The sequence below is a fragment of the Pipistrellus kuhlii genome, unplaced genomic scaffold (genome assembly GCF_014108245.1).
Source record: "Pipistrellus kuhlii isolate mPipKuh1 unplaced genomic scaffold, mPipKuh1.p scaffold_m20_p_5, whole genome shotgun sequence".
NCBI classification, from domain to species: domain Eukaryota; kingdom Metazoa; phylum Chordata; class Mammalia; order Chiroptera; family Vespertilionidae; genus Pipistrellus; species Pipistrellus kuhlii.
In genome coordinates this window covers 1,258,016-1,279,342 of record NW_023425551.1, presented here as the reverse complement: position 1 = coordinate 1,279,342, position 21,327 = coordinate 1,258,016, and the positions used below count along the sequence as shown (strand labels likewise).

General features: G+C 56.1%; 1 protein-coding gene across 3 annotated transcripts in view; it reads left to right on the top strand.

The window, feature by feature from the left end:
- Positions 1–15,972, top strand: part of ZDHHC14 (zinc finger DHHC-type palmitoyltransferase 14) — a 118,944-nt gene extending 102,972 nt beyond the window's left edge. For 2 of the 3 annotated variants that reach the window (XM_045572779.1, XM_036413531.2), the window contains 5 exons: positions 2,226–2,274; positions 7,116–7,218; positions 8,194–8,303; positions 9,171–9,273; positions 14,739–15,972. In XM_045572779.1, the coding sequence (XP_045428735.1) occupies positions 2,226–2,274; positions 7,116–7,218; positions 8,194–8,303; positions 9,171–9,273; positions 14,739–15,137 (764 nt within the window). In that variant the 3' untranslated portion in view covers positions 15,138–15,972. The remainder of the gene's footprint in view (positions 1–2,225; positions 2,275–7,115; positions 7,219–8,193; positions 8,304–9,170; positions 9,274–14,738) is intronic. The other variant, XM_036413532.2, reaches the window with a different exon arrangement.
- Positions 15,973–21,327: the final 5,355 nt, after the last annotated feature.

The following is a 21,327-nucleotide window of genomic DNA, read 5'->3' as shown; positions in this document are numbered from 1 at the left end:
AGAAGACAATGCTCAGGGTTTGGTGGGATCAGGAAGGTGTGGTGCATTATGAGCTTCTAAAACCAGGTGAAACCATTATTATGGATCTCTGTTGACAACAAATAATCAATTTGAACCATGCTTTGATCATGAAATGACCAGAATGTGCCAGAAGATATGGCAAAGTAATTTTGCTTCATGATAACGCACCATTACACACTTCAAAACCCTTTAAAGACACGTTAAAAGATCTTGCCTGGGAAGTATTAACCCACCCACTGTATTCACTAGAACATACGAAGAAGTGGAAAATTGGGTCTCTGAATGGCTTGCCTCAAAACAAAAAAAGTTCTATTGGGATGGTATCCATAAATTTCCTGAAAGATGGGGAAATGTGTAGCTAGTGATGGATATTGCTTTGAATAAAGCACTTTTGATGTTTCTCTTGAACATCATGTTTTCTTTGATTACAAAATCTGCCATTATTAACTGGTACCCCTAGTACATTCTGGATAATAAGGGCCTGCTTTTATTTGCTCAGCCACATATACAAATTCTGGGAACACACACACACACACACATACCCATACACGGGAGGTGCGGGTTGTGATGTACATTTCATCGTCCCTCCTTTACACTTCACTCACCCGAGCTCAGAAGACAGGTTTGCTGTGGCATTATGCTTGTGCCTTATTAATCCAGTCTCCACACAAAACGGATCTGCCCACAAGTTACCCGAATGTATTGTGCAAAGCAAATAATGGTTTTCCTCTCCTCTTGCCCTGCACCCCAACACCCCCGCTTGATCTTAGTCCCCATGACCGTCTACAATTGCACCTGGGATCTGTCACCTGATCTCTCCCTGCCAGGTCGTGGGGGACGGGGCTGGAAGGGGACAGTGGGGTGAAGGTCTGTTATTGCAGATCCATGGCAAGGCGAGGTCTGGAATTCTCACAGAAGAAGGAGAGTTGGGAGAGCGATACAAGGCGGGCCCAGGAGGGACAGAGAAATCATTGCTTCGGGTCTCGTCTTGCCTCAAGGCTGTGTTTGCTCAAAGACCCGCCACTTCCCCCTGCTGGTTCCTATGGCCCCAGCAGGAATGGAAGGGGGAGCCCTAAGCTTTTCTTGTTAGCTCTCCCATGGGCTGGCATCCTAGTTCACGGGGCACATCCTCATGCCTCTGCTGTGACCACTGGGCACAGAGAGGAGGGGAGGACACAGAGAGGAGGGGGGGACGCACAGAGGGAATGGGAACTCAAGGAAGAATCTGGAGCCGTCCACTCACAGCCTTCCCATCGCTGGACAGGTTTCCACGCACACCGTGGGGCCTGGGGCCCAGCGGTAACTCCCACGCTGCAGCCACGCCATCCCCGTGTGCCGCAGGAATGCGCTGGCACCATCCTGTTCCCAGCAGCCCTCCCTGGTCATCTCATCGCTGCCCGGGGCTGCACCATGTCCCCAAACACAGGGCTCTGCCTGGCAATCGGACCCGCGTCACCCCCACAATGGGACACCCACAGTCCCTCCCGTGGGCTTTGAGTCACAGAAACCACGATGTCAGTCCATAAACTAAAGATCGCCTCTCAGACGCATCTTCACTCAAGCCCCTCAAGAAGTGTTCTCTGGCATAAAACACCTTAAACCCACAAGGAGTCGCAGTAGACTTGGGTGTAATGCGTGTGTGTCCTCTGGGCGCAGAGAAAGATGGAATTTATATGTAGCCTCGTGTCTGGGACCTCCAGGGCCAGAAGCTAACACACCCTGGGAGGGAAAACGGCCTGCAGTATTCTGATTTCCTACTAAAATGAGGGAGACAGAGGAGCCATCAGAACTACGGTTTCCTACTGATTTCCTACTAAAATGAGGGAGACAGAGGAGCCATCAGAACTACGGTTTCCTACTGATTTCCTACTAAAATGAGGGAGACAGAGGAGCCATCAGAACTACGGTTTATGCTTTGACTGAAAGACCACCCTGCAGCTGTTGCCTCTTGGGAACCTGCCGTGTCCCTGTTGATAATTCTGGCATCGCCATCCCGGCCCATGTCCCGGGGCCACAGCACACACACACACACACACACACACACACACACACACACAGTTATTTCATTGATCCGGAGACCGGTGGTTCCGGAGACCAGTGATTGCCGCGCCGATGAGGGAGCTCCGTGTGAAGGCTGTTGTTCTGGGGGGAACGTCTGAATGCTGGATGTGGGTCTAATACTGAGTATTGGTTTGTCCCCACAGGTTCACAGCAGACGGGATTCCTCAATGCGATCAAGGACAGCCCCGCCAGATATCCTTTGTGGGTGTTGTGTGTGTGCGAGGCTGAGGCGCCGCGTGCCGGACCGCCCTCCTCGGCCATCTGCCTCCGCCCTGTGCCCTGGCTTGTCTTCTCAGCAACCGTATTCCTTTTTGTCCCGTGAAGCATCCCCTGGCGTGAGGAATGGCGTCCGAATGCCCCAACTGAGGGCCGCGCTTGGCCCAAAAAGCGAGTGTGTGATCTTGCCCACCCCGGGAGCCCACATCGATATCGGTGTTACGTTGGGTTGGTCTGGGGAGAAGCAGGGCTGCAAGCTACAAACTGGCTGCGTCCGGATCAGCAGGTGGTCCCTGCAAAACCTTTGTGGGTTTCTCTGCGTGGGCCCCGTTCTCGGCTGGCAGCCCCAGAGGGGACCCCGTGAGCTTCTGTCGGGGGTCAGTTTGGCCCTCCTCTGGGCAGGACAGATGACCCGTATGAACTTTCAGAAACGGAACACCTTTCCCAGCCCCGGAGGGACCAAAGGTGGTCCCTCCCATGTCGTGTGGGTGAGTCCCCTCCTCGGCATATAAGGGCATGTGCCCTAGTATTTTGAACTTCTGGAAAGGCGGATGTTCGCCCATTCGGTTCTTGCGTGGGCTCCCACTCCCTTCGCTGTCCACTGAGGTTTCCACTCATTGGTGTGGCCCGCCAGCCGGCCCCACTGACTGCCCCCGTGGCCCAGGCTCGCTCTCTTGTCTTCAGGTGACCAGGTGGCCTGGACCTGAACTCCCTGTTATTCCCAGGAGTCCTCACCTCGTGGTAGGACTCTTAAGAAAAGAACTTGACTGAGAGGTACAGTCACCTGCCTACATCTCAGTCCGGGGCGAGGGGTGAGGGGTGCACTGACGTCAGTGACAGGGACCCTAACCCTGGGGAGGCTGAGGGAGCTCACTGCTCCGTTCCCTGGGCCTCCGGGCTGCCCGCTGCTCCCCGTGGCTGTCCTGGGCACCCGCACACACGCCCTCCCGCTGAGGGCACAGCTGTGTGACTGGGCTTGTTGCTGGCAGGGGGCCAAGGGGTGCCATCCACTGCAGACCTCCCCATCGAGGAAGGATCTCACCACCTCACAATCCTGGGATGAGTCCTAAGGAAAGACCGGTAGCAAGTCCTAGACGGGCAACAGCTTGGCTTCCTGCTCCATTGCAGCTCATGAGGAGGTTCAGGCCATTTCTTTAAACCCTTTGCAGTCTCAGCTCTTTGCTTTAACCCTCTGCATTTGTGGCTATTTGTTACGGTAGTCAGCCACCACTCCGTACCAGGCAGTGCTATGGCAACAGAATCAGCTACTTGGGCTGTGCGTGAGCATGCTCAGCCCCAGAGCACTGCCACGTGCGTGGGAGGCGTGAGCTCCGGGCGGCACCGGCTGCGGGGCAGCTCTGCCAGGCCTCCCGCCGAGCACACGTCTGCTGCTCTCACCGGCTGGCTGTGCTCAGTCTGTAGAGTCAAGTGCACTGTGTTCCCCATGAGGGAAGAGGCAGGTGCTGCCAATGGAAGGGAAGAAGGGGGGGCAATGTATCAGGGTGGCACGCTGACTTTGCTGCAGAAACTGTTCATGTGCAAGGGGGGTGGGGAGGGGAGAGAAATGCTCTTATTTGGTCCAGAGCAACACGTCAGCTTACTTTCTCTCGGAAGATCACTCTCAGGCGGAGGCGAAGAGTTTTCCCAGGGCCCGGTGTGCGAACACACACACAACCCTCAGCCGCTGCCTTTCCAGGGTCGCCACATGGCACTGCTGACCCTCCCCTCAGCCCGATGCCGTGCCCTGGAGGCTGTGGCCTAAGCCTGGCCCCACGTTCCGTGACCCGCCCCGAGCGCATGACAGGCCCCTCGCAGCACGGGCCGGCTGTGTGAGCTTCCGTGGCTGCTGTGACGAAGAGCCAAGGCTGATAGGCGTACTATCCCTCAGCCCTGCAGGTCGGAGTCCAGGGGCCCGGCTGGCTTCCGCTCGTTCGTGTTGACGCCTCACGAGTGCGTACCCCAGAAGAGTCTGCTGTGGGTTCCACTGGCTCGTGATGCGCTGAGAACACGGCGTTCTGCTCCTCAGTGAGGACGTCCGAGTGACCGGCAGGGCGGGGCCCTCCGGGCAGCTGGCCAGGGAGTCTTTGTTGGTGGCCTCGGGGCGGCTCTCTCTCTCCCTGGAGTCCGGGGAGACCACGTTCCAGCTCCGTTTCGCCGGGAACTGCTCTGTGAGCCCTGACAAGTGGCTGGAGGACGCTGCGCCTCGGCTTCCGGTCTGTGAGATGAAAGGGTCGGGAGAAGCCAGGGCCTCTTCGCGGGGGTCCGTGTGTGTCCGTGGGGCTGCGTCAGGGGCGTTGTTAAGCCGCCTGAAGTTACAAGAAAAACGTGTTTGTCACTTGTGTGCAGTTTTTCTGAGTTGGCATGTTTCCTCTCCTTTTAAATCAGTTGATGTATAAAAACATTTCAGAGAAATTCATATTCTTATTCTGGCACAGACAGCATCTGGCTGTGGGTCAGGGAGGAGGTGTGTCGTTGGTGTGGGGGCGCAGTCTGAGGGTGGGTGTGCAGGCACGGCTCCTGCAGAGGCCGCAGGGCTGAGCCGGAGCCACTGCCCCAGCAAGAACTGGGAGAGGAGCCACACCCAGGGCTCAGATCCCAGCTCTGCTGTCTCTTAAGCAAGTTACTCCAGTGCCTCCTGCCTCAGTTTCCCTCTGCGTCAAGTGGGAACGGTGCTTCTCCCTGGGGGGACCTGAGGGCCGGGTGCATCCCGGGGAAGCCGTGGCGGCACCTGGCACGTGCCCGTGACACCAGCCATCGGCGGGAACGGTGGTGATTTCCCTCCAGAGCGGCTGGGGGCGGAGCAGCCGCCATGGGCGAAGCTGGAGGGGGCCGCAGTCTGCACCCGCCTTCCCTGCATTCATGTCATCTTGACACGGCAGTGAGCTGCTGGGGAGACGCCTTCTGCTGTTTATAACCGTCTCTAAGGCGCGAGATGCTAACGTGGAAAGCTGCGTTCGTTGTTGTTGCGCTAAACCATTCGAACCCCACCTCCCCGGGGACCAGCACCTGCCTGTGGGGGTGCAGGCGGCTTCGCAGAGGACAGGAGCTGGGCCTCCCGCCCCGCCGGCCCTCACCTCCGCCGGCACCGTGTCCGCGTCCGCACACGGGAATGCTGGGCGTGTTGGACGCCGCCCGCCTCCCACTGCCCTGGAAGTAAACCCGCCGGCAGGGAGCACTCTGAGGTCAGCTCGACACGTCACTCCGTGGAAAGCCTTTGCTTCCGCTTTTCATCCTCTCTTTTCCGCCTTGACCGTTTCTTGGCTGGTGTCACGTGCCCCCTGCTCTTCTGCAAAGTAATTGCCAGTGTCGTGTCTCCCCCCCCCCCCCCCCCGGCACCCAGTCTTCCTGGCTGGCCGCCCCTGGACCCTCGCTGTCCGGCCTCCCCTCCCCTCTGGTTCACACGGGGGCCTGGCTCCCAGCGGCTGGCCGGTGATGTTAGGAGGGGCAGCTGCGAGAGTGGCCTGTTGGGAGGCAGGTGAGAAGGAGACCGTCTTTGTCCCTGTGTCCCAGCGGCACGCCAGGCCTCCCACCGTCACCATCTGCCCACGCGGCAGCCCCGGGGGAAAGGAAGGGGCTGCCGGGGGTTGCCCAGGGAAAAGCGGGTAAACGTGGATGAGGAGGGGTCCACTTCTCTGACCCTCCTCCCCAGGCGTGTTTTCCCCCATCCCTCCATGTTTATCTGCTTTTGCCAAACACCACCTTGTCTTCCTCTCCTCCTTCCTCTGCGAGGACAGCGCGTGCTGGCAGGCTAGACTCTGGAGGGCCCTGCCCTGGGGAACGTGTGCGTTCCTCCGGTCTAAAGGAGCATCCCCGCCAATCCTGAAAAGATCAGGGGTTATGTCACAGTGTGGCCCGTGGCTCCCACGCGTGGGGGCGCCAGGAACCTGCGTGTTTCTTCCTCTGGCCTGTACCCATTCCTGGGTGCGTGGTGCAGACCGAAACTCCCAGGCCTGGGAGAGCGTTCTGTTTGTTTTCCCCCGAGAAACATCCATATCTTGTAAATAGAGTTTTATAAACATTTGTGGGACGGAAAGTCCTCTAGTCTTTTCAGTTGCCCCTGCGGGTGATGTTCTGGTGAGGAATGCAGCCGCCTGCCTCGGCTGTACCATCTGCGGATCTGCTCCCGTCCCCCCCCGTGAGCCTCCAGGTTCACCGCCTTCGGCGGCAGGGCTGACTCGGGCGGGGAAACATCCCGAAATACAATGGCCCTCACCCCGAGCCAGTCTGCGAAATGCCCCCGCTGGGTGAGAGCCCAGGGGCAGAGGGAGCAGGCAGCACCCGGGTGTGGAAGGGCTGCCCAGGGAGAGAGCCTCGAAGCAACCCCGCCTGGTACAGCCACCCAGGTCAGCTCCACACTTGGTCAGCCCCGCACCGAGGCCCCACAGCCTCGCCCGCGGGCTGGGAGAAACCTGCTGGCACCACAGCCCCCAGCACCCAGTGGCCAAGCGGAGCGTCTGTGCGTGAAGTGGTGCTCGGTCACTCCCACCGGAGGCGGGGCCCTGTCGGCCCCAGCGCCGGCTTCCGGGGTAGCTGTCGGTGGCCCCTCGGTGTGAGTCGCAGGAAAAGGCGAGGCGGCCAGGAGGGGGGACAGTCCGAGGCCCGTGACGAAGCCGGCAGGGAGCCCCTCCATCGTTACCGAGCAGGTGGCGGGAGAGCGTGGGGAGGGCTGTCCCAGGTGCCCCAGGTGCCACCTCACCATGGGAGGCTGGATAGACGCACGAGGCCCGAGTGAGTGTGGTGTCCCGTCCACGCCTCCAGCCATGGTGGCCCCGGCTCGGCGAGCGCTCCATTCCCGGTTCCCTCCTTGACTCGGGCACTGTGCTGGAGGCCGTGGTGTGCTTCTTCTCCGTCTGGTCCATCGTCGGGCTGCTGGGCTTCCACACGTACCTCATCAGCTCCAACCAGACCACCAACGAGGACGTGAGTTCCCTCGGCGCTGCGCGGGGCGGGGCGGGGCTGGGCGGGGCGTGCTCCGTGTTCAGGAACCGGGAGGGGGCGAGGGAGGGAAAGAGAAGGTAGGAACCGGGGTCTCCGTCCACCCCACTGCACACGGGGCCTTTCTGCCGGAAGTCCCCACGTTGTCCTGCGCTCTGGCCATGTCAGCGCCCTGGGGGCTAAGATCTGCCAGGGGACCCAGCTCCAGGCCCTGCGGCAGACGCCCTGTCCCGTTCCTCCTCAGCAGGTGTGGGAGCTCCCAGCCACCGAGCCCCAAAGAGGGGGGGGGGAGGCAGCTGCATCCCAGGTGCACGTGGAGTCTGGCCCCTGGTTAACGTCTCCACGTCAGCATGGGGACCGGCCAGGCCCACAGTTTCACCTTTGCGCAGGGTTACCTGCCTGTACGTCATGCGGGTGGCGAGGGGGCATCAAACCCAGAAACGTCTGCTGGGAAATGTTTCTTCATCCTCCTCTCGTGTCTCCCCATCGCTCCGCTTGCCTAGAGGCTCGCGAAAACCAGCATCGATGCGATGCAAGAATGTGAACAGTTACTCACATTTGGTAACAGTGACTCTTAGAATCTGCACAGTTACTTCGGCAGCACCCGAGGCCAAGTTCAGGGGGCTCCAAACGGGCAGTCAGGGGCCACGCTGCCGTCAGGTAGGGCCTGTTTCCGCACCGGGTGGGAGCGTGAAAGAGCCTCGTGGCTCATGCGAGCCGGCCTCTGGAGCCACGGAGTAGAAATCAGAGCTCGTCCCCAAAGAATGCTTTCTCCCTGATCTGGCTGCTGCGTGGGGGGTGTTTCGATTTGGGGGTCAGCGCCAGGGTTCCCCGAGAGCAGCATCCGCTCTCCTGCGGAAGGCGTGCGGGAAGATGAGTGTGTTCCCACGGACTTCTTGTGGTCCAGTTCCCTCAAACTGGCACTGGTGTGAAGGAAGCTGTATTGTCTTCTTCTTTCAGATTAAAGGGTCCTGGTCAAATAAAAGAGGAAAAGAAAATTACAACCCCTACAGCTACGGAAACATCTTCACCAACTGCTGTGTGGCCCTATGTGGGCCCGTCTCGCCAAGGTGAGGTTCAGAAAGCAGGGTGCTCCTCACCAGTCTCCGGAAGACACACATCCTAGCACACACCCTAGCACACGCCATAGCACATGCCATAGCACACGCCTTAGCACACGCCATAGCACACGCCATAGCACACGCATTAGCACACGCCATAGCACACACCTTAGCACACACCATAGCACATGCCATAGCACACGCCATAGCACACACGTTAGCACACGCCATAGCACACGCCTTAGCTGAGGGAGCTCTGGCCCCATGGGGAGAGGTGTGGCTGCTGCGAGTGGATCAGGCCACACCGTCCGTTGGAACCACGGGCACAGCCTCAGGAAGCAGAGACCACAGACACCTGGCTGTTGTTGTGTTGCACTTGACACCATGGTTCTCCCAGTGTATCTGTGTCAAGTTTGGGGGAAATCCCTAAGGGTCAAATAGGGAAACTGAGGCAGGCGACCTCATGAATTGTTGTGCTTCAGTGGGGAGCAGGGACCCAGGACACCCTGCAGGAAGCAGTTAGGAAACCCGTGGAGATGAGTTAGGAGCTGAGTGTGTAGAATGTCAACGCCAGGATAGTCGGGAGGCGATTGTGTGCGGCCTGACCCCGTGGCGATTGTGGTGATGATACAACAATGATGTTAACAGCGGCAGGAGCCGTGTGCCCAGGATCGTGACAATGTGCTCATGAGAGGGGGTTATTTTCCTGTTTCCCAGCGACAGCTGCACAGCTGCAGCCCCACATTCAGCTCCTGCACAGAAAGAGGGGACACCCACCCCACCCCCACCCCGCCAAGCAGAAATAAACAGAGGTGCTGGCATCTTTGGCTTCCTCCTCACTCTCCTCCTCCTGTTCTGCTTTGTTCTCTCTTGCAGCCTCATCGACAGAAGAGGGTATGTCCAGCCCGACACGCCTCAGCCAGCTGCGCCCTCCAACGGGCTGGCCACGTACGGGGCCACCGCCTCGCAGAGCGACATGGTAGGGGCTGCCTGCAGGACGACACTCCGGGGAAGGCTTCTCTTCCGCCTCTGCTCACTAACCCCGTTACACCAGGTGCCCCTCGACCTGGGGCTCCTAGACCAGACGCCCCTTCACAGCTCCCCGGACACCAGGGCCTGGGAGGCTTGGGCGAGGGGAAGGGGGTGTGGCCGCCGAGGGACAGGTGTGTTAGGGGTTGAGAAGGGGAAGGACACACAAAATCTTCCAGAAACAGCTGTGGCACCTGGTGAAGGAAAGGCCCCTGCACAGGCCACGGTGTCACTGGGGACGGGACCAGCTGCCCTCAGCAGGGCTGGCTGGCTGGACGGTCCCCAGGCCCATCCTGTCCCTCTGCTCAGTCTGTTCTGACCCCACCCCCGTTAGTGTGCTGTGGGTGCGCTGCCAGTGCCCCACCTTCAGCCAGATCTTAGCCCCGCCACGCACACCTGGGTGGGAATACTCAGACCAGGCTCATTCTCACAGCGAAAGCTGAGGGGCCGTGCACAGAAAGGCGGCTCTGTTCCTGGGTGGCAGACTCAGGGCGGGGTGGAGGGATGGGGGGGGGGGGGAGTTTGCAGGCACCGGGAATCCCAGCCCAGCAGGCCCTGACCATCGGCCTTTAAGTCCCTTGGGCAGCGGTCCCTGCTTATCTGGAACAGATCCCTGAAGACGTCCGTGTTTCTGAAAGGAACCGGGCGTGGGGGCTCCTGGCACTGCTGCTCTCTGTGGCCCTGGGTCTCCACACAGAGCTCCTGATTAGCAGCCTTCGAGGCATGCGGCTCCCGGCCTGGCTTCTGAGCCAGGAACTGGAGGGAAAGCGCAGCCTCCCCGGGGCTCGGGGAGCCCGCTGGGCTGGGCCGTCGGCTGCGTTTGGACAGGCAGGGGGGCCCCAGCCCCGCAGCACTGCTGGGTTTGGTTGTTGGCAGTGGTGTTTCCTGTGTGTTATTTTGCTCTGCTTTGCTAATAATTCCTCTTCTTTGGAAGAAAGTTTGTATGCACCGGTCCTTGCCACTCTCCCCATGCGATCCCTGGACATTTCGTTCTGTCTGCACTCGCCCACACCAGTGGCCCTTACGGACGACACTGTCAGGGAGAAATGCTAAAACCTCAGGGGTCACTCTGCACCCGGATACAGCTCCGTCCTGGACCCGGAGGTCCAGCCATGTCAGGCGGGTGTAGCAACATCCTTCCAGTGCCGGCCTCAGGCTGCAAACCGGCCTGGCCTGGCCCCCCCAGAGCCGGGAAGGGGACTGCGTGTGTGAGGAGCCAGACGGTTGTCCCTTACTAGAAATGAACAAATGATTTTATTTTAGGACCAAAGTCCAGACCCGAAAGGTACTTCCTGGAGGACAGGCAAAGCGCTTCCAGGGAACAGTGCTGCGTTCGGAAGGAGAGGCACAGGCGTTAGGTCCTCGGTGAGCACAGTGACAGTGCGGGACAGAAACATTAGCCAAGTCTAATTAGGGAGCCTGGCATCCAGGCCAGCACTGAGGTCTTATTTATTTTCTAAAAAACAGGACGATTTTGACCATTTATTTTCTAAAAAACAGGACGATTCCCTGTTCACTTACAGTCTCAGTCTCAGCAGCCATCCCTCTGCGACAGAGTCCCGAGGAGGCAAGCCCAGGGCAGCACCCAGGTGCCTCCACAGGGTGGGAATGGGGCGTGGAGCCCAGGAGAGGCTCTGTCGGGTGAGCACCCGGGACCTCCGGGGACGCGGCTGGGATTAGGGCAGACCCCCTGTGCCGCCGGAGGGCCTGTTCCCCCTCCATTGGCTTTCACCGTCCCCCGTACTGACGTTCTGCGCGTGTGTACGCAGTGGTGACAGCACCCGTGGCCCAGCCCTTAGGGTATCCCATCTGATTGTCAGTTTCAGTTCCGTCCAGCACCTGGGTCCCAGTTGATGTTTAAACCTATCGTCAAATAATTTTTAGTTCTGAACAGCATCCAGGTCACCGTTTATGTTTCAATCTGGCCCTTGTAGCTTCAAAGTTCCTTTGGGATCACGTGCCAAACACAGAGATAGTCCCTTGCTGTTGGGATTTCTTTCTTGCTTTTTCAGAAGATCATCTGATATATTTGGTTAAGCTATTTTTTTAAATCCCCTTAATCCAATATCCAAACAAGGCTAGCCCTAGCTATGGAATGATTTACTCAGCTAGTCAATCAAGAGAACTCTCCGAGCATAATCTGAAAAATCAAATATTGTACAGCAGTGCAACGTAAGCAGAATTGAACGGTGACCTCACTTCTCTTCTGTCAGGTCTCAGCATCCGGGTGATTTTTGACCAAAAGAAATGGCAATTTCATATGGTTCAACCCTACCGTTGATAGAGAGGAACTTGTAAAGGGATTGTTTTGGAATGAAAACATGAGTTTCTCCATTTCCTGCTCAGAGTAATGAATTGTCATTGTCCAGTATCCTGGGGCTTGTTTTTCCCCAGGGACTATAACTGGCTAGATAAATTAAAATACTCCCAATGGCTTATGGGTGTTGGTGCTGCGATATAAATAACGCCTGCCCAGCTGGGTGACGGAGAGAAACAAGTGAGCAGTGATGGCTCCCTCTGCTGGATGAAGACCAGAAAAGCCAGGGAAAGGGGGTGGGTGAACATAAAAGATCAAGGTGAGAGGAGAGAGAGGTGGGAAGAGAAGAGAGAGAGAGTGGGCGGGAAATGGAGGAAAGGAAGCAGATGGAAGGGAAAGAAGAGAATCAGTGGGGCCAGAGAGAGCAGATAAGAATCAGAAGCAGAGATAGGAGGGATGGGGCGTCAGAACACCTTTCCATGGGCCGCTCCACCGGAACCCTGACGTGTTGGCCATTTTCCCCTCGAACTTTTCAAATGGGATTTACAACCATGAAGGTTGTACCACATGAGGAAAAGCTCGGACCTTAAAAAAAAAAAATCACATATTCCCTAATCATTGAGTTTCTTCCGAGAAGATGTTCAGAATGTGCACCATTGATATGATGAGGATCTAGAGCTGGGCGCACTGTGTGGGCAGAGGTGTTGGGGTGAATGAGGGCTGGGGGGGGGGGGGGAGGCGGAGAGCAGGGTTCCGTCCTCAGGATGGGGCCCGCCCTCTGCCTGGCATCTCAGCCCCGGGTCACGGAGGGGCCGGCCTGCTGGAAGGCAGGGCTGAGCTACAGGAAACGGATGCAGCACAGCAGCTCCGTCAGTCAAGAGACCGAAGAGTATTCTTTATAAAACAATCGGGGCAGGGCACAGTCTACCCAAGGCCCTGGGTGGTTCCCAGAGGCTGTTCGGTCTGGAGGCTGCCCTGGTCCGCCTCACCCTGACTAAGCTGAGCCGTCTGCCGACGGGAGTGGAAAGGGGTTTGCGGTCAGGCAACCCGGCCCCAGGCCCCGACCCCTCCCTTAGTTTCATCTGTGAGGCTCCGAGCACACCTCCATCCGCGCCTCGGGGTCTTCCTTGTAAAGAGGTTGGCCCAAGAGCTTCTGGAGACACGCAGTGGAGGCCCGGCTCACGGGGGAATGTAAAGCCACGTGTGCTCACCGGACATCCACGTGATGGGAGGACCTCTCTAACGAGCTTCTGCACAGAGTCAAGTGCAGGCTCGCCAGTCCCCACACTGCCATGGGCCAGGGCGGGGCTGACGAAGGAACCGGAGAGCCACACCCCACCGGCCACTCTCCTGTGGCCACTGAGTCACGTGAAAGAAGCGGCACGAGATGTGATATGATGTCAGAACACTCGGGAGAAGAGGAAATGCCTTATGAGATGTGGGCGTTCTCCCTCGCAGGTTAAAAAGCCACGTTAGCTCAATTAGTGGTTCTTGACTGAGGACAGGGTCCTAGGGCTCTTACCAGTTGTCCGATCGGACCTGCAGGAGCTTCTGCTGCCCGGCACTTTTCTTCCTTTTCTTCTTGGGGTAAAACAGACATTCTAGAAAGTTTATCATTTCACCCATGTTTGGGAGTGCCGTTCGGTGGCATTAAGCTCATGCACGTGATTGTGCTCTCAGCACCACTCATCTCCGGACCCTGTCCTCGTGCAGAGCCGCACCTGCAGACGTTAGCTCTGCCTCCGCGTCATTCCCTCGCCAACGGCATTCCGCTCTCTCTCTCTAGGAAGCCATGGCTCCGGGTGCCTCCCGGAGGTGGAGGCATACAGTGTTTGCCCCTCGGTGTCTGGCTTATTTCACTTCACACGATGCCCTCATGGTTCCTCTGAGTGGTAGTATGTATGAGAACGAATGGCCTTCCTTTTTTGGGTTTCATAAGATTCCATTGACTGTGTAAACCGTATTTTTTTTATTTTTTTTTTATTTTTTTATTTTTTTTAAATATATTTTATTGATTTTGTACAGAGAGGAAGGGAGAGAGATAGTCAGAAACATCAATGAGAGAGAGTCATCAATCAGCCGCCTCTTGCACACCCCCACTGGGGATATGCCTGCAACCAAGGTACATGCCCTTGACCGGAATCAAACCCGGGACCCCTCAGTCCCCAAGCCGACGCTCTATCCATTGAGCCAAACCGGTCCCGGCCCGTATTTTATTTATTCATTCATCAATCAGTGCACACTTGGGTTCCTTCCACCTTTTGATGGTTGTGAATAATGCTGCTATCAACATGGGGGTACAGGCCCCTGAATTTTTAAAAATATATATATATTTATTGATTTCAGAGAGAAAGGGAGCAGGAAAGAGAGAGAGAGAGAGAGAAACATCAAGGCTGAGAGAGAATCATTGATTAGTCGCCTCCTGCACGTCCCCTCCTGGGGATCAAGCCTGCAGCCTGGACATGTGCCTTGACCTGGAATTGAACCGTGACCTCCTGGTTTATAGGTCTGCACTCAACCACTGAGCAACACTGGCCAGGCCCCTCTCTTTTTAAAACAAGATAGTAAATGTAAGTTTTCAGCACAAAAGGAACAGCCACCAGACCGCAGCAGGTGGTAAAGCTCGTGACTCTGTTGGAGGGATTGTTTTTATTTATTTATTTAAATTAGATTTTTAAATTAAGTGTATTGGGATCGGGATTGGGCAAGATGGCCCCAGCTGATCCTGATGACTGGCCAGGCCAAGGGACCCCTCCCGGGCACGAATTCGTGAACCGGGCCTCCGTTTGGTTAATAAAATGATACAGGTTCCCCGTGGACAGTTCTGTGATGCATCGGTGGGATGGGTTGGAGTGGGGTCCGGTCTGTGAACCGGGGCCAGGAGCGTGGCAGGCCGAGGCCGCCCCCTGCTCCCCGGCCTCTGGGGACTGTGAGCTTGAGCAGCCTTCCCCGGTGCCGGGTGTTGGTGCTTACCACATGCCGGTGTCTCCAGGTGAAGCCGGGCTGCTGCGCACGCTCCCTGCCCTGCTGACTGAGGTGTCACTAACGGGTTTCTCTTTCTCTCGCATCCTGCCCTCCCCCCTCCCCCCTCTCCCCTTTCCTCCCCACCCTGCGCCCCCTCGTCTGGCCTTCTCTCTGCTGGCTCCCTCCTGCTCCAGTGCGACCAGGACCAGTGCATTCAGAGCACCAAATTCGTTTTGCAGGCCGCCGCCACGCCCCTGCTGCAGAGCGAGCCCAGCCTGGCCAGCGACGAGCTGCACCTGCCGGGGAAGCCGGGCCTGGGCACGCCCTGCGCCAGCCTGACGCTCGGGCAGCCCACGCCGCCCTCCTCCATGCCCAACCTCGCCGCGGAGGCCGGGCTCACGGACATCCTGCCCCTGAAGGAGGAGCACGTGGGCCACCAGTTCCTGACGCCCGAGGAGGCGCCCTCGCCGCCCCGGCTGCTGGCCGGCAGCCCCCTGGCGCACAGCCGCACGGCGCACGTGCTGGGCCTGGCCAGCCAGGACGCGCTGCACGAGGACTCGGTGCGCGGCCTGGTGAAGCTGAGCTCCGTGTGACCGGCCCGGCCGGCCTGCGGGCCGCGGGGGCCACACAGGGCTGCTCCCGCTCCACTTTCTCTGACTCAGGGCCGTGGCGGCCAGGCCTTCGGGCCCTGGGCACGGACCGGCCGCAGAGCGCCTGGACCCCTCTCCCGGCTCAGGCAGCTGGGCCGGGTGCTGCCAGCGTGGTGCAGTGGGCATCTGCTCCCAGCCGGACCGCTTTGATGGCAGAGGAAACGGGGCCGTTGCTTTTGTCAGGCCTTTGGAATAGGAAGGGGTGGGCGTGGGGGCGGGGAACCTGGGGTCTGTGGTCAGAGGCTCAGGGGACAGGACATGCCCGGGTGTCCGTCACACCGTCTGCTGCCGCTCCCGGGACGGACACACGGAAGGCTTGGGAGCCTGGTGACCGGACTGGAATTGCACTTGGTTATGCTACTAATCTTTGACATAGACATGCCGTTCCATTTGTTAGGTTCTTTTAAAAAAAAAAAAATGTCCAAAGGACGAAACATGACCAGATGTGAGCCTGCATGCCACGCGCGTCCCTTCACGGTGGGGACGGTCTGCAAACGGAAGCTGCCTTCTTCCTTTCGTGTTGTGAATTTTCAAGCGCTGCTTTAGGGGAAGATGGTGGGAGAGAAACCAAGACTAACGGACAGTGCCATCCGCCGCCGGCTTCTTCAGCTTGTTGTACCCGGGTAGGTGGTGCCTGGGCCGCAGAGGACTGCGGGGGGCATCGGTGACCCTTCTGTTCAGTGGTTACCGAGGCGTTGTGTTGTTCCACGCCCTCCACACCTCCGTGTGACCAGACTCCTGTGGACAGCCAATAAATGACGCCCTCTCTTGTTTTGGATCTGCGTGAAGTTATCCTTAACAGTAAATGACAAGTGATCCCATGGCTGTGGTGAGTTTGTTGTTATCAAAATATCCTTAGTGAGGAATGGTCCCCAAAGGGCCAAAAATCAAGCCGTTGAATTGTGGGGTATGTGAGAGAGCAGCTTGTCATTTTTTTTAATATATATTTTTATTGACTTCAAAGTTGGATGATGAGAAGGAATCGTGGGTCGGCTGCCTCCTGCACACCCCTTACTGGGAATCGAGCCCACAACCCGGGCATGTGCATTTGTCTGGAATCGAATCCGGGTCCTTTTCAGTCCATAGGCTGACGCTCTACCCACTGAGCCAAACCAGCTAGGGCTTCCTGTCGTTTTTCTTTTCTTTCATCGTCTCATTTGACATGGTTTTAGCGAAACACGCCCTGAGCTCGCAGATTGTCCTGCGGCAGTTTATACCTGCAGCCGTGGGGGAGCGGCGAGGGCACAGCATGTGCCAGCCTCCTTTGCCGCCGCCTCCTGCCAGTGCAGCCCGGCGCTCAGACGGGGAACCCGCCATCCTCCTACAGGCATCACATTCAGGAGGTGACACCGGCTTCCGGGGTGGGCTGAGAGCATGTAGATCATCTTTCTTCCCCAGACACTAAGCAGAATGGGATTAGGAAAAGTACACGCCAGCCTGGCCAGTTTGGCTCAGTGGATAGAGCCTCGGTCTGCGGACTGAAAGGTCCCAGGTTCAATTCTGGTCAAGGGCATGTACCTTAGTTGCGGGCACATCCCCAGTGGGGACTGTGCAGGAAGCACTTATGGATGTTTCTAACTTTTTATCCTTCTCCCTTCCTCTCTGTAGAAAATCAATAAAATATATATTTTTTAAAATAATTTAAAAAAAAAAAAAGTACACTCCAGTCACCCCCATTTCTCCTCTGGCTTTGGACTTCGGGAGGAAGTCAGTTCGGGGGCAGCCACGGGGACTGTGCCTGCTTCTCCTCCGGTGGCAAATCCCACAGCCAGACCGACTCCGGCTGCACATCCTCCACCACATGGAAGGCCCGGCATTGGTCAGTGATGCGGGAGGTCCCAGAAGGTTTGAATTCGTGGGAAAAGGCTGTTTTATCTGAGAAAGAGCTGCCATTTTACATAAAAAGGAAAAAAAAAGAATAAAAGACGAAAAGCACAATGTCAGGTCTCATCTGGGGTAAGGCCAATTCTTTGTAGGTCAAAAACGGTGCTGAAAATAACCAGAGTTCTTGGGTGCTGGTATCTTTGAACCATTCCTATGTTTCCTACTGTATGTGTGAATAGAAAATGTGTAAGGTAAATTATGCGTAGCCATTGTTTGTTTTTAATTTTGTTATGATTTCGGAGAGAGAGAAAGGGAGAGAAAAATATCAATGTGTTGCTCCACCCAACCATGCACTCACTGATTGATCGTTGTATGTGCCCTGACTGGGGATGGAACCCACAACCTTGATATATTGGGACGTTACTCCAGCCAACTGAGCTATGTAGCCAGGGTGGCATTGCTTATTTTCTGGGCCTCCTAATTACTTGTACACACTTGGAATTTAGAATAAGGGGGACAGCGTCCCCTCCTTAATCAACCACTTACGGCCATTGATGCACAGAGGCTCTCCTGCACGCACTGCCTGTGAGCAAAAACCACAGCCACTGCCTGCCTTCCACCCGCGCCCCCTCTGTGCTCTTCACCGCCTTCCATCTGCTCCCCGGAGAGTGGGAGAGAGCGGGGCCTGGAGAAAGCGGTGATGCTGTCTCCCTCTGGTACCTGTGTGGCCCGTCTGTTCCCAGCTTCTGTGTCTGGAACACAGAGATGTCTTTGGGGTCCTCTCATTATGTCCTAATTCAGTGTTTTCTGATTTCCCATAGCCAGCCCTGCTTTCCATCTCATTCTGGAAAAAAAAAAAAAAAAAAAAAAAAAAAAAAAAAAACAAGCAAGGACCATTCTTGACATGATGAACGTTTACTTAATATTTCCTGTCAGTTTTCCATCCCAGCTGTACCTCATCCCTGGCACCCACATCATTTTCAAAGGGGATTAGGAAGCCTGGTGAGATGAATCAGGTCTGTTCAGGGTCCAAGAGGGAGATGAACTTAATGAGCCCATTTGCTAAGACAGTTGGCTTCCTAGAACCCCAAACCAGAGGGGTGCCCAGCGCCTCTGGCCTGGGAAGCACGGAGGGGCCTCCGCAGGAGCCGCGTGCTCCGGGAGCTCCCTCCTCCCTCCTCGGGTCCGAGATGGTCTCGGCACAGGGCCTCCTGGCGGGAGCTTGCCTCTCCGGTACCCGATCCGCCTTTTTAAACGTTGAGTGGTTGCCTCTAGCTGTGGCTGAGTAGACGGTGGTGGTCCTCAGTCCTGTCAGTGCATCACAGATGGATTGCATGCTGGCTCAGAAAGAAAAAAAGGAGATAAATATTTCACCGTGCTGTTAGAGCTTGGACCATTATCAAACACCCATCCACATCCACGCTCTTTCTCCTGTTTAAAAATTCATGCTTCTGTTCACCCAGAAGTGCTCTGAGCACGCAGGCTTCCCGGGCACCCAAGGCTGATTTAGCCGAAAGCCCTGCTCTCCTCGGACGGACGCTGCAGGGAGCCGACAGCCTGGTCTGCGAGGGCGCCATGACGTGTCACCCTGCGCCTGGGAGAGCTGGCCCAGCTCGGGTGCGAGTGTGTGTGTGTGTGTGTGGGGGCTGTTCCCACTTGGAAAATGCTCATCTCAGCTTTTATTTTTATTTTTTTATTTTTATTTTTTTAAGTTACAAAATTTTTATTAAAACTTTCATCTCAGCTTTTAAATGGAACTGTCAGCCTGTGAGAATCACGGCATATGTCCACCCTGTGCCAGCAAAATACCAGATACCTGTTCTGGTCCAGCAGGGCACCCAGGAACAGACTTGGCGGGTGCTTCTCAGGGCTCTGCCCACCCCTCTGGGCATGGCAGTCTTCGCCTGTCGTGTTTAGGACACTGACTGGGGTTCAGTATCTAAGACACAGTGAACCCCATTTTGCGAGCCATGTTCCTGCTCACCCCTGAGTGGCCTTGAAAGCCCCTTAACTCCTTCTCTTATGCCGTTTACCGGAGGCCGGCGCATGAAATTCGTGCGAGAATAAGCCTCCCTTCCCCGGCTGCCGCACAGGCTTCCCCTGGCACTGGGACCGGGCTTCCCCCGCGGCCCCGGCTTCGTCCGGAAGGTCATCCGGAAGGTCATCCGCAGTCTAATTAGCATATCCCACTTTTCTTATTAGAGATTGATTTTTGGAGAGAGAAGCTTTGATTTGTTTCTCCACCCACCTCTGCATTCATTAGTGGATTCCTGCCAGCCCCCTCAGCTCTTCATGGCCCGGGCCCGGGCCTGGCCCCATCTGATTCAACAGCAAGCCAAATGGATGTGCCAAGCGTCTCCTTGGCACAGGAGTTTGCGGTGGCATCTCCAGGGAAACTCTGGAGCCCAAGCCACGTGGGGCCCGCCTCTCAGTGGCTGCTGAGGTTCTGAAGGGCGAGGCCTGACTGGCTCCGCACCCGGCAGACGGGCTCTGTAACCGGGCTGGCCCCCTCCACCCACAAACCGTCTCCACCAACCAGACCCGGCGCCACCAGCCTGGCTCCGGCTTCTGCGTTCAGCCAGGAGGGTCCAGGGTTCTCATGAATGGTGTTAGGAGCGTTTCCAGAGCCAGCTGCCCTTCATTCCTGCCGTGAGTGCACTGTTCCGCCCATTGGGTGCTCGATCAGGTAAGAGAAGAGAATAAGGAAACGGACGTTAAATATTGTATAATTTCCCGATGAATGCCGTAAAGCTGTTTCAAGCGGAGCCTAAATCAAGTTGATGTTCACAATTTCTCTTGAGTACCTATGTGTTGTGGGAGTCTAGCCTAGGGGTGTCGAACTCAATCAGAGAAGGGGCCAAAATCTAAAATCCAGCCTAAATCGCGGGCCGAATGGTTTACTGAACAGTCATAAACTGTCATTGTGATGGAAACGCAGCAGAGTGCAGTGATGACAGCGCGGTGCGGGCCACATTGCAAGGCCTGGCGGGACGGATTTGGCCCGCGGGCCTTGTGTTTGACACATGTGGTCTAGCCAGTCCTTATCCGAATGAGAGGGCCTTCCTGTGGATTCTTACTCCTCTGGTCCCTCCACGGCCCTGAGGGTCTGCATGGCATTGCGTGCGGCTTCCATGTTTGCTCACGAAAAACTGCCTCTCAGCTCTTCCCTGGCAATGCATCTCTCTGTCTTATATGAATAAGTTATTGCAGTATTAAATATTAAGAAGCATTGTTTTCTTTCAAATAAAGGTCAAAGATGCTAACAGGTTTTTTAAAAAAATAAATCAGCAAATCCTCTGCCTGCGTGCCTGTCGCACGCAATCCCGATAATGCAGCCAAGACGGATTTTAAATGTGAGTGGCTAGGACAATGATCCGGACTCTGGAGATAATTGGGAGCCTCAAGATGAGATTGCTCCTGGAGCAACTGAGTTTGCAGCTGCATGAGAGTAGATAAATGGCCTCCACTGGCATTGTTTTTCCAACCTTATCAGCCCCAACAATTAGCTACGAGTGCCCCGGTGAGCAGGTGCGCATCCTGCGCCCTGCAGAGGCTTTTCTGCCACAGGTTGTTGGCGTTTGGAAATGTGTGAGGTCGGACGGATGAAGAGGAATGAGCGACCACTTAATTCTCTGGATGCTGTAAAGTGGGTAGATCCACCAACAGGCCGTTCAGCATATACAGGGAAACGTGTTTTCTAGTTCTGTATGAATGGAGATCATTTTTTTTTCTTTATTGATTAAGGTATTACATATGTGTTCTTATTCCCCCATCGCCTCCCATCCCCCTCCCCCCCCACACTCATGCCCTCACTCCCCTGGTGTCTGTGTCCATTGCTTAGGTTTTTATGCATGCATACAAGTCCTTTGTTTGATCTCTCCCCCTTAATCCCCACCCTCCCCTACCTTCCCTCTGAGGTTTGACAATCTGATCGATGCTTCTCTGTCTCTGGATCTGTTTTTGTTCATCAGTTTATGTTCATTATATTCCACAAATGAGTGAGGCCATGGGATATTTATCTTTCTCTGACTGGCTTATTTCGCTTAGCATAATGCTCTCCAGGTCCCTCCATGCTGTTGCAAATGGTAAGAATTCCTTCTTTTTAACTGCAGTGTATTATAGTATTCCATTGTGTAGATGTACCACAGTTTTCTAATCCACCCAACTGCTGATGGGCATTTAGGCTGTTTCCAAATCTTAACTATGGTAAATTGTGCTGCTATGAACATAGGGGTGCATATGTCCTTTCTGATTGCTGTTTCTAGTTTCTTAGGATATATTCCTAGAAGTGGGATCACTGGGTCAAATG